At 28.7% G+C, this 13,656-nt stretch overlaps 1 protein-coding gene across 1 annotated transcript in view; it reads right to left on the bottom strand.

Annotated features, from left to right (window-relative positions):
- Nucleotides 1–8,741, bottom strand: part of LOC130670138 (uncharacterized) — a 116,712-nt gene extending 107,971 nt beyond the window's left edge. Inside the window, exon 1 of the mRNA XM_057473352.1 lies at nt 7,952–8,741. Coding sequence (XP_057329335.1) covers nt 7,952–8,051 — 100 coding nt within the window. The 5' untranslated portion in view covers nt 8,052–8,741. The remainder of the gene's footprint in view (nt 1–7,951) is intronic.
- Between the last annotated feature and the right edge of the window lie 4,915 nt (nt 8,742–13,656).

Raw genomic sequence — 13,656 nt, 5'->3', positions numbered from 1 at the left:
AAAATGTGAGTGCAATTAAACACTAATTGAAGGTCACACAGAATTTTTAAATATCATGAAAGTAGCATCTATCTTTTATTTTCATTTTATCACAGCCTTCTTAATGATTGTTTACTCAGGAATAAACTCATTTGAACGAAGGTTAGAACAATTTAATAACAATTTATTAATGTAACGGGACCGAAGTCTACCTCCGCCAACCGGAGGCCGTTTCTGCGCCCTTTTGGGCATACGCGCGCAGCGAGGTCATCCCCATCTTCCAACCCAGATGAGACTCTTAACCGAAAAATATAATCAAGTGATAACTAAGGTGGACATTAACCGGTGGTATAATAAAAAACCCTCATTGCGCGTGATATCTAACCTCAGCCACCACGAGCCCTACCTCTTTTGGGCCAAACACTACAACCATCTCAGGAAATAAAAAGACTCTGGCCACAGTGGGCTTGGGAACTGGCCCCCCGTGGTACCAGTCTCCCAGCGCTGGTTAACATGGTTGTCTAGGATAAGTGGTGGGATGCAACGTCTCCCCATACCCTATGTAAAGGGTTTCCTCCACTTGTTATCTTTCGGGTTCCAAACAAGCTATTATCCGCATGTTCATTCTCTGATAGATTTTCTACTTTCTGAGCTGTGAGACACTCTAATTATTCAAGCCAAATCAACGATGGAGAACAGCTCGGAGACAATTTTATAACAATTAATTAATGTAACGGGGCCGTTAAGCCCACCTCGGTTTGCCGATACCTCACCCTTTTGGGCATACTCGCGCTACGTAACCCTATTTATATAATCAATTTCAACCATATATTATAAAAGCGAAATATGAACATAAGCTCACATTAGCTTACCCATTAGGCATGCACCGCATGTGGGTGCCTCACCAACAGCCACCCCGAGTCCGACCTCATTTGGACCCAAACACTCCTCCCACCTCAGGAAATAAAGAGACTCTGGTCGAAGTGGACCTTGGAATGGATCCCCCATGGTACCAGACTTCCAGCTCTGGTCAACTGCTTACGTCGGATTAGTGGTGGGATGCAAGTTCTTCCCATATCCTATGTAAAAGGCTACCTCGACTGTTATCTTTCGGGTTCCCAACAAGCAATTATCCGCTTGTTCGTCCCCTGCTAGATTTTCTACTTTCCTCGAGCTAGTTACACTCTAATTATTCAAGCCAAAATACAGTAATGAGCGCATCGGGGTGAAAATTTTATAACAATAGTATATACCACGGAAGCAGGTAGGACGTCCCAATCCGCGTATTTACCACCCTCGCTTTCGGCTCGGGTAGGCAATTATGCACGCGGGTTGGAATGTTCTACTTTCCTGCCTTGGTGTGCAATATACTATTCATCTAATTCGTGCAAATAGTTTGTTTTTTTTTTCTATTTGTATGTTTTCAAAAACTCAATTTCACAAAACCCCAGTTCTTGGTATTTTTTTTTATAATTTCAACAAGTGTACTTGAATCTGCTGCACAGGAATTAGTCGTGTTTCAATTTTTGCGTGTATTTGTTAAAAATTCGGAGTGGCTACTAAATAATTATGTGTTTGTTTTATTTTTGGCAGATAAATTTATTAACAAGTCTTTTATCATGAAAATTATCATCCCAACACATGCATACACACGAACGCGTATACGTATATAGCAGTGATCGGCAAAAAAAAAAATTATCTATTTTTATTAACTAATTTTTTTGCAAATTAGTAATTATTCACAGAGCAATTACTAGTTATTCGAAAATAAAAAATTATTTCAGAGTAATTACTAATTTTTCCAATAATAAACAATCAGGTCGAAGATAATTCTAATTTTTCAGAAAATAAATAATTAGCAAAGAAAAACTACTAATTTTTTTAATAATAAAAAATTAGCTGAAAAAAATTACTAATTTTTCGGAAAATAAAAAATTGGCAGAAAAAAATTCCTAATTTTTGAGAGAATAAATAATTAGCTGAATAAAATCACTAATTTTTCGGAAAATAAAAAATTAGCAGAAAAAAATTACTAATTTTTCAAATAATAAAAAATTAGCGGAAAAATATTCCTAATTTTTGAGAGAATAAAAAATTAGCAGATAAAAATCATTAATTTTTTTAGAAATAAAAAATTAACCAGAAAAAGTTACTAATTTTCCAAATATTGATTAAAAATAACGAATAATGTTTTTGTTGAGAACAAGTTTAAAATAGTAGTATAGAGCTATACAAGTAAAATATAGACCATTATACTTCTTTGTGAAAAATGTACAAAAATTACTTGACTTTATTATTTCATCAAAATTGATTTGATAATTTACTTGCCTAAAAGAAAATAGTATATTACACACCTAGGGAAGTAAAGTAAGAAATGTCTCAGATCACATGTAATTGTTGGCCGAGGCGAAGCCGAGGTCAACAAACATGTGATCTGAGGCTTTCTTATTTACTTCCCGAGGAGTGTATACTATTTTTCTCCTCGACGGAGGCGGAAAGCGGCAACTTCGTTTTGCACAGCGGGACGAAAGTTGACGCTTTCCGCCCGGAGGTGAGAAAAAAAATTTGTTTTTCTATTTACCAAAAGTTCAACTCTACGACGATAATTTTTTTTTTCATAAATAAGTGTTTTTAAAGCATAAACTCATAAATATTTCTTGATAGAGAATTTTTAAGATAATAATTATTTTCTTCTCAAAATAATTAAAAAAATGAATTAAGTCATTTGAAAAAAATATATTAGTCGCACTTGTTGTTATGAATTTCTTAACTGCTCGACTCATAATTCTAGTTCAAAATAATAATAGTTCACAAAATTCAAGACCAAAAAATATTGATTCAGTTTTGTCCTGAAATCACTCTGTTCTTAGAAAAAAAATCATTTAAGTAGAAATCCCAAAATTTTGGTAGACAGAAAATGATACTGAAAATTTTGTCAAAATCAGTCAATTAATTTTTATGATTAATTTGGATTGAAAAAAATTATACTACAGGAAATTCTGGACCAAAAAATATTGATTCAGTTTTGTCCTGAAATCACTCTGTTCTTAGAAAAAAAATCATTTAAGTAGAAATCCCAAAATTTTGGTAGACAGAAAATGAAACTTGAAATTTTTTTAGAATCAGTCAATTAATTTTTATGATTAATTGGGATTGAAAAAAATTATGCTACATAAAATTCTGGATCAAAAGTTATTGATGCCATTTGTGAGAAAATTGCTCATTTATTAAAAAACAAAATCATTTAAGTAGAAATACCAACTCTTTGACTTGTTACCAACTCTAGTGACAATTCGGAATAAATTAAACCGGTGTAAGCAATTACGATTTCAATACTGCCATAAGCTTGTACCAGGTTTGTTGAAAGCTCTATACAATCGCTTTGGAAATATATACAATGTCATCGATGAAGGAAAAACCAGTGCTGTTGCTGCAGGTTGTCATCCAAAGTTTAAGCTGAATTGGTTGGCATCACTGAGTTCGCGAGCTCAAGCCAATGCAATGGAAGCTATAAAGGAAGCTTTAAAAAGCAGTTCTGATCAGCCCGTCGATGATGACACTTTTTCTGAAGAAGCTGATGATTTCTTCGATTTCACTAGTTATTCGGAGAGTGTCCCAGAAGAAAATAGTATAAATTTTCAAACGCTTGGTTCATCAGATTCCGAAACAATGTACCAAAAATTTCTTGCTCATAAAAGCAATGACATTAAAATATTGGAGCTTTATCCTATTGTGAAGCAAGTTTTTCTAAAATTTAATACACCAGTACCTTCGTCTACACCGGTAGAACGACTATTTAGCTATGCTACTATGTTTAACCTACCGAAATTTAATAAATTGACGGATCAAAATTTTGAATTGCGTGTAGTCATGAAATGTAATGCCAGTGCTGCCAAAAAGGTCGTAATTAGAAATTTCATTTGTATTTCATGATAAATAATTGTTGTTTTTTTTTCTTTTTTTAAATTTTAAATTAATTTAGACAAGTTATTTGAGATGAAAATAAAATCTATTTGTTCTACGAACTAATCTATAAAATTATAATATGTTTTTTTTATTGTAAGCCTCTGAATATATTTAAAATAGTATTTTTATTGATATAATGGTACTTTTTACTTAGTGTGATAAAAGCATTTGAGTATTAAATAAAATAAAAATTACAATTTTAAAATAAAGATTATTGAAGCTATGAGCGATATTTGAATTTTTCAAGTAATTATCTCTATTTAAAATTGTAATTATTATGATAAGTAAAAATAACTATCTAGACAGTAATAAATGTATTAACAAATTATTTTTTTTATGGATTTTTTTCATGGATTGTGAGTTTTTATTTGAATTTTTAAGATAGCAAATTTTTAATTATGGTTGCAATAACTATTTGATTATGAGCTGCATTTTTCTCCGTGTAATTATCTATCTTTAAGAAAAATTAAATTTTTTCCACATTATTAATTTAAAAAAAAAAAAATCGGATGATTTTTCCCCCATTATCATTTTTTCACAAAAATTATGTGATTTTTTTTCTAACTATTAATTTTCCTGAAAAATTAGGTAACTTTTTCCCTAATTATTTATTTTTCCGAAAAATTACATAATTTTTTTCCTAATTATTTATTTTTCCGAAAAATTACATAATATTTTTTCTAATTATTTATTTTCCAAAAAATTAGATAATATTTTTTCGAATTATTTATTTTTCCGAAAAATTAGATAAATAATTATTAATTATTTTTTTAATTAGTAATCTTTTTTTACATATTGCTAATTTTTTAAAAAATTAGTAATATAAACGAAATCGTTGATAAAAAAATCGATACTGCCGATCTCTGGTATATAGTGACTCCACATTTCAATAAATGATTGTGATATCGTAATATAATACTCATTATTTTACATATAATTTAGAATTAGTCGAGTAAAAACTAACTGCAAATAATAAGGATATAAGAATAAATTACTGAATAATGCAGTAGGCTAACGGTTATGGAAAGTAGAATATGGGCTCTGTTGCAAAGAACAAACGCGAACAATGTTGAAGTATCGACGGATTGTACTTAAAGAGACTTATCTATTGTACATATTCTACAAATATGTGTTCGTATACAAAGTATTACGTTAAAAATATGCTAATTATCTAAATATTTTAATCTCTATTAAATTATTTTTAATGCTCTATCAGATTACGACTCCCGCTAGCAACACGAACATTAATGCTTTGCCCATAACTACAGGATACATAAAGAACCGTGAGAATGTAGGTGAGTCGTTCTATAATCGAGACTTGTCAGTCTAGAAGTCTAGAATGCCAGTTAATGTTTGAACAAATTAAAGCATACACGGAAAAAAATAACTAGGTGGTGCCACATGAACCAGTCTAGGTGGGTCACCATTAAAAATCATGTGGGTGCACCATGATTTTTCATGGTGACCCACCTAGACTGGTTCATGTTGCACTACCTAGTTATTTTTTTCCGGGTATAAACATACACTGTAAAAAGAGCGGTGTTAAAAATGGACTCATTTTAACTCCGCCCGGTGTTAAAATAAAATTACACCGGTGTAGGAGGAGTAATTCACCGGTGTTAAAAATACCGGTGTTAAATCAGGGTAACCGGTGTAAAAGCGGAGTAATACCGGTGTAAAAGCTGGGTAAACTGCATCCGCTTCGAGTATTAACTTTAAAGATTATAAAACACAAAAAATGTCAGTTCTCTATGAAAGTTAATAAAGAACATTATTTATTAACAAGTACAGTGATCGAGTAAGTAAAAATATTCACAAAGTAAAATATTTTAACATCGGTAAAGAATATCTACACCGGCGGTGGCGTTATTTTAACACCGGTCTAGAATATTTACACCGGCAGCAGTGTTATTTTAACACCGGAGAATTTTTTTTAACACCGGTACAGAATATTTACACCGGCGGCGGCGTTATTTTCACACCGCTTTCGGGGGTAAATTTATCACCGATAATTTTAACACCTACACCGATTGGACTTACCCCGGTGATTTTTTACAGTGTACAATTGAAAATTTTATTTGCTAACACTGTCTTTTCTTCAAGATTTAAATGTATGATTTGATTATATCATTAATGTATGAGCATATTAACAGAGACTTTTAAATTAGATCGCAGAAAAATTAAAGTAAATTGTAAATACAAATTTTGCAAGAATTTATTTAAGAAAATTGAAATCATTCGTTAACTACAAAGTTATGTATGACCTTTCTCGGTCTCACGTGTGTATGCTCTCTAATGTCCCTGGTGAGGTCGGTGTGTCGCTTACGCACTATACGAGAGTATATTTCAATCTGATGTGTAGTCCAGCTCTCCAGGCTATAACGGAAGACTTAACGGTATCTTAATATTTATTCTTTTCACTTGGCTTACGACGTTTGCTCATGAGTTTTATAACTCATTATTTTATTCATTATCACTTTTTAACTTTTATATTATCTACATAAATTGACAAGCTAAGCACACAAATTTTTACCTGCAGTTTATTGAATCCTTTATAACACTATATAATGCATAAAAATTTCTATTTATTACTATTATTCTATAACAATTCATGAAATGTTTTTTAAACGTGTAAAAATTTAATTCTTTTCCGAATTTCCTGAGTATAAGTAAACTATTTTTACAATTCAAATATAATTTCATCCAACATTGTTTAAATAATAATTTAAGAATGAAAATTCATGAAAATATTGAGTAGAAATTTTTTTAACTAAATACATAATACGGGAGAAAATTAATTTTCTATTTATTTAATGACTGGATCGTTTGTAAGTATATATTATATGCAGAATATCACGATTTTATGACACTTTCTCGTCTAATGCAGTGCACAAAGCGAAAGTATGATGATGAAACGTCTCCGCATTTATGTACTGTATGTCACTTACTATAAATTTATTATTTGCATTTTAAAAAATGAATATTGTATCTTTTTGGGTTTTTTTTTTTTTTTATTTACTCAGTTTACTTATTTATTTGTAGTTTTTCATCTAATTTAGTTACTCGAGAAAAACAATAAACACGGTATTATTTTTTTTATGGATACACATTTAGGTACGGTATTTAAATAATTTTTCATCTCTTGTCTATTTGAGTCAAGTAACATTAATTGCTTATATATACCAATATATTATTAAACACAAAACGTTCCAGAAAAATGAATCATATTAATTTTTTTTTTTTGGCTTTAGGTGTACGATAGTATTTAGGTCATAAACATGGAGATGAAATTTTATGGTTCGCATGAATGCGGGCTTCGTATCACAATTCATTCATTATAAAAAAAGAAAACCGGCTACAGAAAATTCAAAAACAACCGTGTAAAGAATAAATCTGCATGTCACGTAAAATTTCTTGGCTTTCTCTCTTTGTATTAATAATTTTAGCTTTGTCATTTTTTAAAAATTTATTTAGTAATAATCATTCAACTAAATTTTAATTAGCAAACTTTATAATAATTTATTTATTATTTATTAATGCTTCATTTTTATCAAACTTAGATGATCTGTATGATGCATATCAAAAGAACTATCATAACTTATTTAATTTTCACTCTGTCGCAGTTTCAGTTATGTGTCATCAAGGTATAGAATAATAAAATTTAATAATAGAAAAAAGATTCCGATGAGAAACTTTCAACTGACGTCAATAATGTTTTATAAAAAAAACCCTGATTTCAATAGAAAGTGTTGATTTGCGTCACCGCTACGAAGCCATTGTAAAATATAGGGTAAAATTATTCTTAATATTAAAATCTCCCGAAACTTTAAAATATGGACTGACGTATAAAGAGAAACATGTATTTTAATTTGTTCAAATGAGTCACGCATTGATGTATATATGTACTCTATACCTATGATATAACTATAATTATAGATAATAAAATGAGATTTAAAATTCATAAAAAGCAAATGAAAGATATAGCACATATAAAAAATTAATTTACCTAAATTTTGGAATAAAGCGAAGAAAACTAAAAATATCACTGACATATTTCCAACTGTTGTTTGTCTGTTTTTTAAAGTTCTTAAACACAATTCGACCATTTTAATTCAATGGTTGTACTAAACAATTCTTTGAATCATTGAATTACGTTGCTAAATTTTAAAAAGAAATCATAATATAACTAACCGCCGCCATCTTCATTCTATTTAAGCATTAATCTTAATTTAAGATTTCAAGTTCATTACTACTATGAAAAAATATTGGTCCACAGTAGTATATTGGTCGTAACATTTTTTTCTGTACAATTCAATTGTAATTAATGTAATTTTAACATTTGTTATTTTATTTTCCTATAGTGTTTCAAGAGAACCATTTGAATTTCTTCTTTTACAGTAACCAGATTTTTGAATCGAATGACCTACTTATCAAAAACACTCTGATTAAGAGATTCGTCTTGTTGAACTAGCGTTTTTCCAATTTATTGTATTTAACTGTTTCACAGTGATCACTTATCAGAATTATAATTTACTTTTATCATAATTTTAGTATTTATTCTATCCAAAATAAAAAATCAATTTTTTTAATTTGATATAATTTTCACAACAATGAACTTTGATACATAGAAATTTCGTAAAAAAATATTCTCTAAATAGACACTTTAGAGCTAGAAGGTCAGTAACATCGGTAATGTATTGAATAAATGTAAATTGTACTTGAAATAGTAAATGATAATGTTCTTAACACGCTTGGTTTTGCGTTTGCGTTGCGGTCGTTCACTTTTTACTGGCTGATGGCCACAGGTATCAGCAGAAGGATGGGGCATCAGATGCAGCTTCTCCCACTATAAGGCCCATGAAGTTAGGACTGGACTATAGTCAGAAAACCCAACGCCACGTCTTGACATAACTACATATACAGGTAGATAATGTATATTTAGAATATGCTTATATATATATATATATATATATATATATATATAGGGGAGGGGGGGCAAAAGGGGGTACTTAAGGAAATACTAAGTTTTCGAGGACTAAAGTACGCTAAATCTTTTTGTTTTTAATGGCATTCAAGGTAAATAGATAAAATTTTAAGCTGATGCCGTTGCAAAATAAAATTTTTGTTTTTGGCAGGAAAAATGGGGTAACCTTAAAAAAAGTTGAAAAAAAAAAATTTTTGAAAGTTGATTAAATTTCATTAAATTAAATTTTTTATATATTATATACATAACGAAAAATTATATTTCACATCATTGGTGGATACGAAGGAAAAAAAAAAATTTTTTTGTGGAGCAGAGAGGCCCCCCTTCAAAAATTGATTAATTTTTTTTTTTTTTTTTTAAATTGTTTTCATCATTAAAAATGTATTTCTTTCTCTTGACAACTATTTTTGGTTTTATATTACTCAAAAAAATATTTAATTTTAGGTGTAATAAATCGTTTCCCCTCGATTAGCTTAACTACTAATTGTTATTTATTAAAAATAATAATTCTATATTTCTTATTTTTCATTATTTTGAACCCAAAATACGTGTTTTTTGATTTTTTAGATTACAGATTATTTTGCATTGTTTAAAAAAGTCTATCAATTAAAAAACAAAATATTATTTCCGAATATTTTTAGTGGCTAAATTTGCCCCAGCTGTAGAAAATTAGCCGACAAATGGATTAATATATTAAATTTTTTTTAATTTGACGATAAAAATTTGAAAAAATCAATTTTTCATAATTTTCGGCTGGTCCATTTTTCCCCAGGTGTCATGCGTAGGGCTAAAAATGCGCAAATATATCGGATTTATAGTAATTAGACGAAAAAAAAAAAAATTTTTTTTTTATGAAATTTTGGGGGTACCCCGTTTTGCCCACCCTACCCCCTTTTGCCCCTCCCTCCCCTACATGTATTAGGGTGATTCGTTTTGAAGGACTATTTTTTTTTTTACTCCCACTTAAAAATATTGTTATAGACATTGATAAAAAAATTCCCTGTAAGTTTCAATCCTTAATTTTAATTTTAAGTACTTTATATTTGATTTTGAAGTTTTCCTATTTAAAATACATAGGAAAGATGGGATTTTTTTTTTAATTCTCTATAACTCAGCCGCATTTCAAGTTATCAGATCGCCGTTTGCGGCATTTTGTAGGTAATTTAATACTCTTCAAAAGTCTCCTTAATAATTTTACTCGTACTCTAATTGTTTATTGTGTATTGGTTCTGAAAATAATTTTTTTAATAATAATTTGGATTTTTAGTTGATATTGACTAAATAACAAAATTTACAGAAAAAGTGCAAATAACGATTTTTTAGGAAATTTTATTCGCTACAAAAAAGGTCATCTTAGTTAATTGGCTCAAGTTCTCGGTTCAAGTGATATAGGGTTTTTAGTAATTATGTAAATAAAATATTTGTCAAAAAATTCCACCAAATGCTATTTAATTTCAATTTTAAAACAGTAAATTATTTTCCTTTCATTAATTTAATCGAGTCATTAAAATCGGAAGGGTTCAAATTGATGAACTTTGGAAAAATTTTTGACAATTATTTTATTTACCAAATTAACCAAATCCCTATATCACGTGAATGAAGAACTTGAGCCACTTAACTAAGAGACCCTTTTTTGTAGCGAATGAAATTTCCTAAAAAATTATTATCTGCAGTTTTTCTGTAAATTTCGTTATTTAGTCAATGTCAACTAAAAACCCAAATTATTATTAAAAAAATTATTTTCAGAACCAATAGAATTAAAAAAAAAATCCCAACTTTCCTATGTATTTTGAATGGGGAAACGTCAAAATCAAATATAAAGTACTTAAAATTAAAATTAAGGGCTGAAACTTGCAGGGAATTTTTTTTTCAATGTCAATAACAATATTTTCTAGTGGAAGTGAAAATAAAAAATAATCGTTCAAAACGAATAACCCTAATATGTATATATTAGGGTGCTTCATTTCGGAGCCAGATTTTTTTTTTAAGTGCATGTGGAAAAAACTATAGTTCAACCAGAAAAAAAAAATTTTCGCGCATGAAAAAAAATTCTACGTCGATTACAGACCTAGCTCATTGAAAAATTCGATTTTCCCATTTAAATAACATGGGAAAATTTTTAACTTCCCGCTAAGAAAATCGATGATTTTTGAAAAATTGGAAAGTTATTGGTTTTACCCCGATTTGCGAAAATCAAAATTTCATCAGATATCGACGTTTTGAGGTCCTAGGAAGCCATTATGACTATTTTCAGAATGATGTCCGAGTGTCTGTACACAGAAAAAAAGGAATTCTTGGGTCAAGAAGAAAATCGTTTCCAAAAATAAATTCTTAAATTAAAATATCCTATTTTCTTGTTTGAAAAAATTTTCTCTTGGTAAAAAAATTTTTTTTTTTAATTAGAGTATATAAAGCTCTTCAATAAAGAAATTCAATTTTGATTTAAAAATATTAATTTTTGCTTTAAATATTTTTAGTTTCTCCGAACAAGAAAACAACTTGGTTGGCTCAAGAAAATTTAGTTCTTGGTTTTAGAAGATACCAACTCATTCTAAAAACATCGTTATTTCGAATGTAGTCGATATCGATTCATTTCGATACATCGAATTTTTAAACGGAGGCACATTTAACTTACTCCAAGTAAAAATTAATTTATTTACAGATTTGATAACATTTAGTTCAAAATAAATGTAGACTTTATCTGAAAACAATTAATTTTAGATGAAAAAAATAAAAAACTCATTTTGAAACTAAATTATACATTAATGTAAAATAAAAAATACTTTTATTTTAAAATACAATAATTCAGTTCAATTTTAAATTAATTGTATTTATTAAAAATTCAATTTTCAGAGTATATACAATTAATCATCAAAATATATTTTGATTCTTTATTACAATAAAAAATTTTTTTTCTTGTTACAAAAATAAATGAAAGGTTAGATTATTTATCCTGGCTTCATCGACAGCATCAGCTGCATGATATATCCCACACTAAAAAGGAAACAATTTTATATAAATTTAGGATCAGAAATGATAACAAACGTGACTATCTGATATGATTAAAAACAGCATAAATAATAATTAACTTACTTTTTTGTGATTGAAACGACACCATTAAACTTAACGTGAATCAGACAAAAACACCAGATATAATGACTAATAACTACAATAACTCACATTTTTACCGAACACTTCAATTCAAAACAATTTATGTATATAAATTAGTTAATTGTAAAATTAATAAACTAATACTATAAGAATATTGGTGTGTAATATATAATTGCACATATACGGCGCCAGCGCTGAGCAGACTCGTTTCATTGTTTTGGGATCTTTGGGCGTCTACGTGTATACACAAATTAGTGTCCGAAGTAGAGAAGCAGCATATACCCGAGTGCCACTGTTACCTGAATGCTGTTATGGACAAAAATCAAGAGCTTGATTTTCTTAGCTTGAATTTTTTTAATTTTTGTTTCAAGCAATAGCCACTAGTTGATTTAAGAAATCTGACTCCTTACGTAGAGAAGTTAAATTTCATAGAATAAAATATTCTATATACATAAATGAAGAAATTCAAAATATTAATTCAAAAAACAATTTACTTTCTTCAATTATTTTTTCTTTTTGAACTAAAATCATATATTTTTAACTTAAAACTTTAACCCATTTGGGTCGAAAAAATAACTTTTTGAATCAAAATAATCAAAATTAAGAGAAAATTTTCTTCAACCAAGATTTATTCCATTTTCCTAAATATTCTCTTGACTCAAGATAATTCCCTTTGAACCAAAATAACCTTTCGGTAAGTGCATGTATGTACACGGAGAAAAAAATCTGATAATATTTGGTATTCTTCAAATAAAAATTACTATCTCGTCGAGGCAAACTACACGGAAAGGATTTTTTGATAAAAATTACTCTGTAATTTCAAGTAATCCTGGGCCGTTGCAAACAATTGGTATTTTTTGTTTTAAATTTAATATTTTTTGTTTAAATATTAACGTTGCTAGACTATGTTTTACTCTACTACTGAGTAATTTTGTAAAAGTTTTAAATTTAATCGATTATTGTGAATATCTCATCTTAATCTATTAATTTTTACTCCCCAATATACCATTCTTTTAAACCCATTAACTTTTTAATAGAAAATAAATTTTCTTATCTATGGAAGAAATTTTTACTCTAAACTGCAGAGTAATATTTCAGTATAGTCTCCGTTAATTTTCGGATAATATCGGCTTCAATTAAATGTCTTTTATTTTGCTCGCGCCAACTTACATGTTACGCACACAAACGTAGGGTTGGAAAAAAGACGATCTCTGTATCTCTCTATAACTTGATATTTATTTTAAAATTAAAAAAAAATTTGTATCTTTTCTTTTTCAACACAATAAGAGTAATTTTTTTTTATTCTTTTTCAAAACATTTATTTTAAGTCATATTCTAAGGCAATTAGATGGTTTTTAGATTTTTTATGCAAATTTCAGCCTATTACTTGTAATTTTTTATTGTAATTTAATACAAATTTTATAAATTGAATCATCAACTTTTTATCATAACCTACGAGTAAAAATTGAATTAGAGAGAATTTATTTCGACAGCCGCTAGGTGTAATTTTTACTCGCAATTGTGAGTGAAAATTAATCTGATTGATTTTTACTCACTGAAAGAGTAAAATTTCGTAATTCGACAGTAAAAAGTCGTTTTGGCCCAAGATTACTCGA

This window comes from Microplitis mediator, chromosome 6 (genome assembly GCF_029852145.1).
Source record: "Microplitis mediator isolate UGA2020A chromosome 6, iyMicMedi2.1, whole genome shotgun sequence".
Lineage (NCBI taxonomy): Eukaryota > Metazoa > Arthropoda > Insecta > Hymenoptera > Braconidae > Microplitis > Microplitis mediator.
This window is presented reverse-complemented; position numbering and strand designations above follow the sequence as displayed.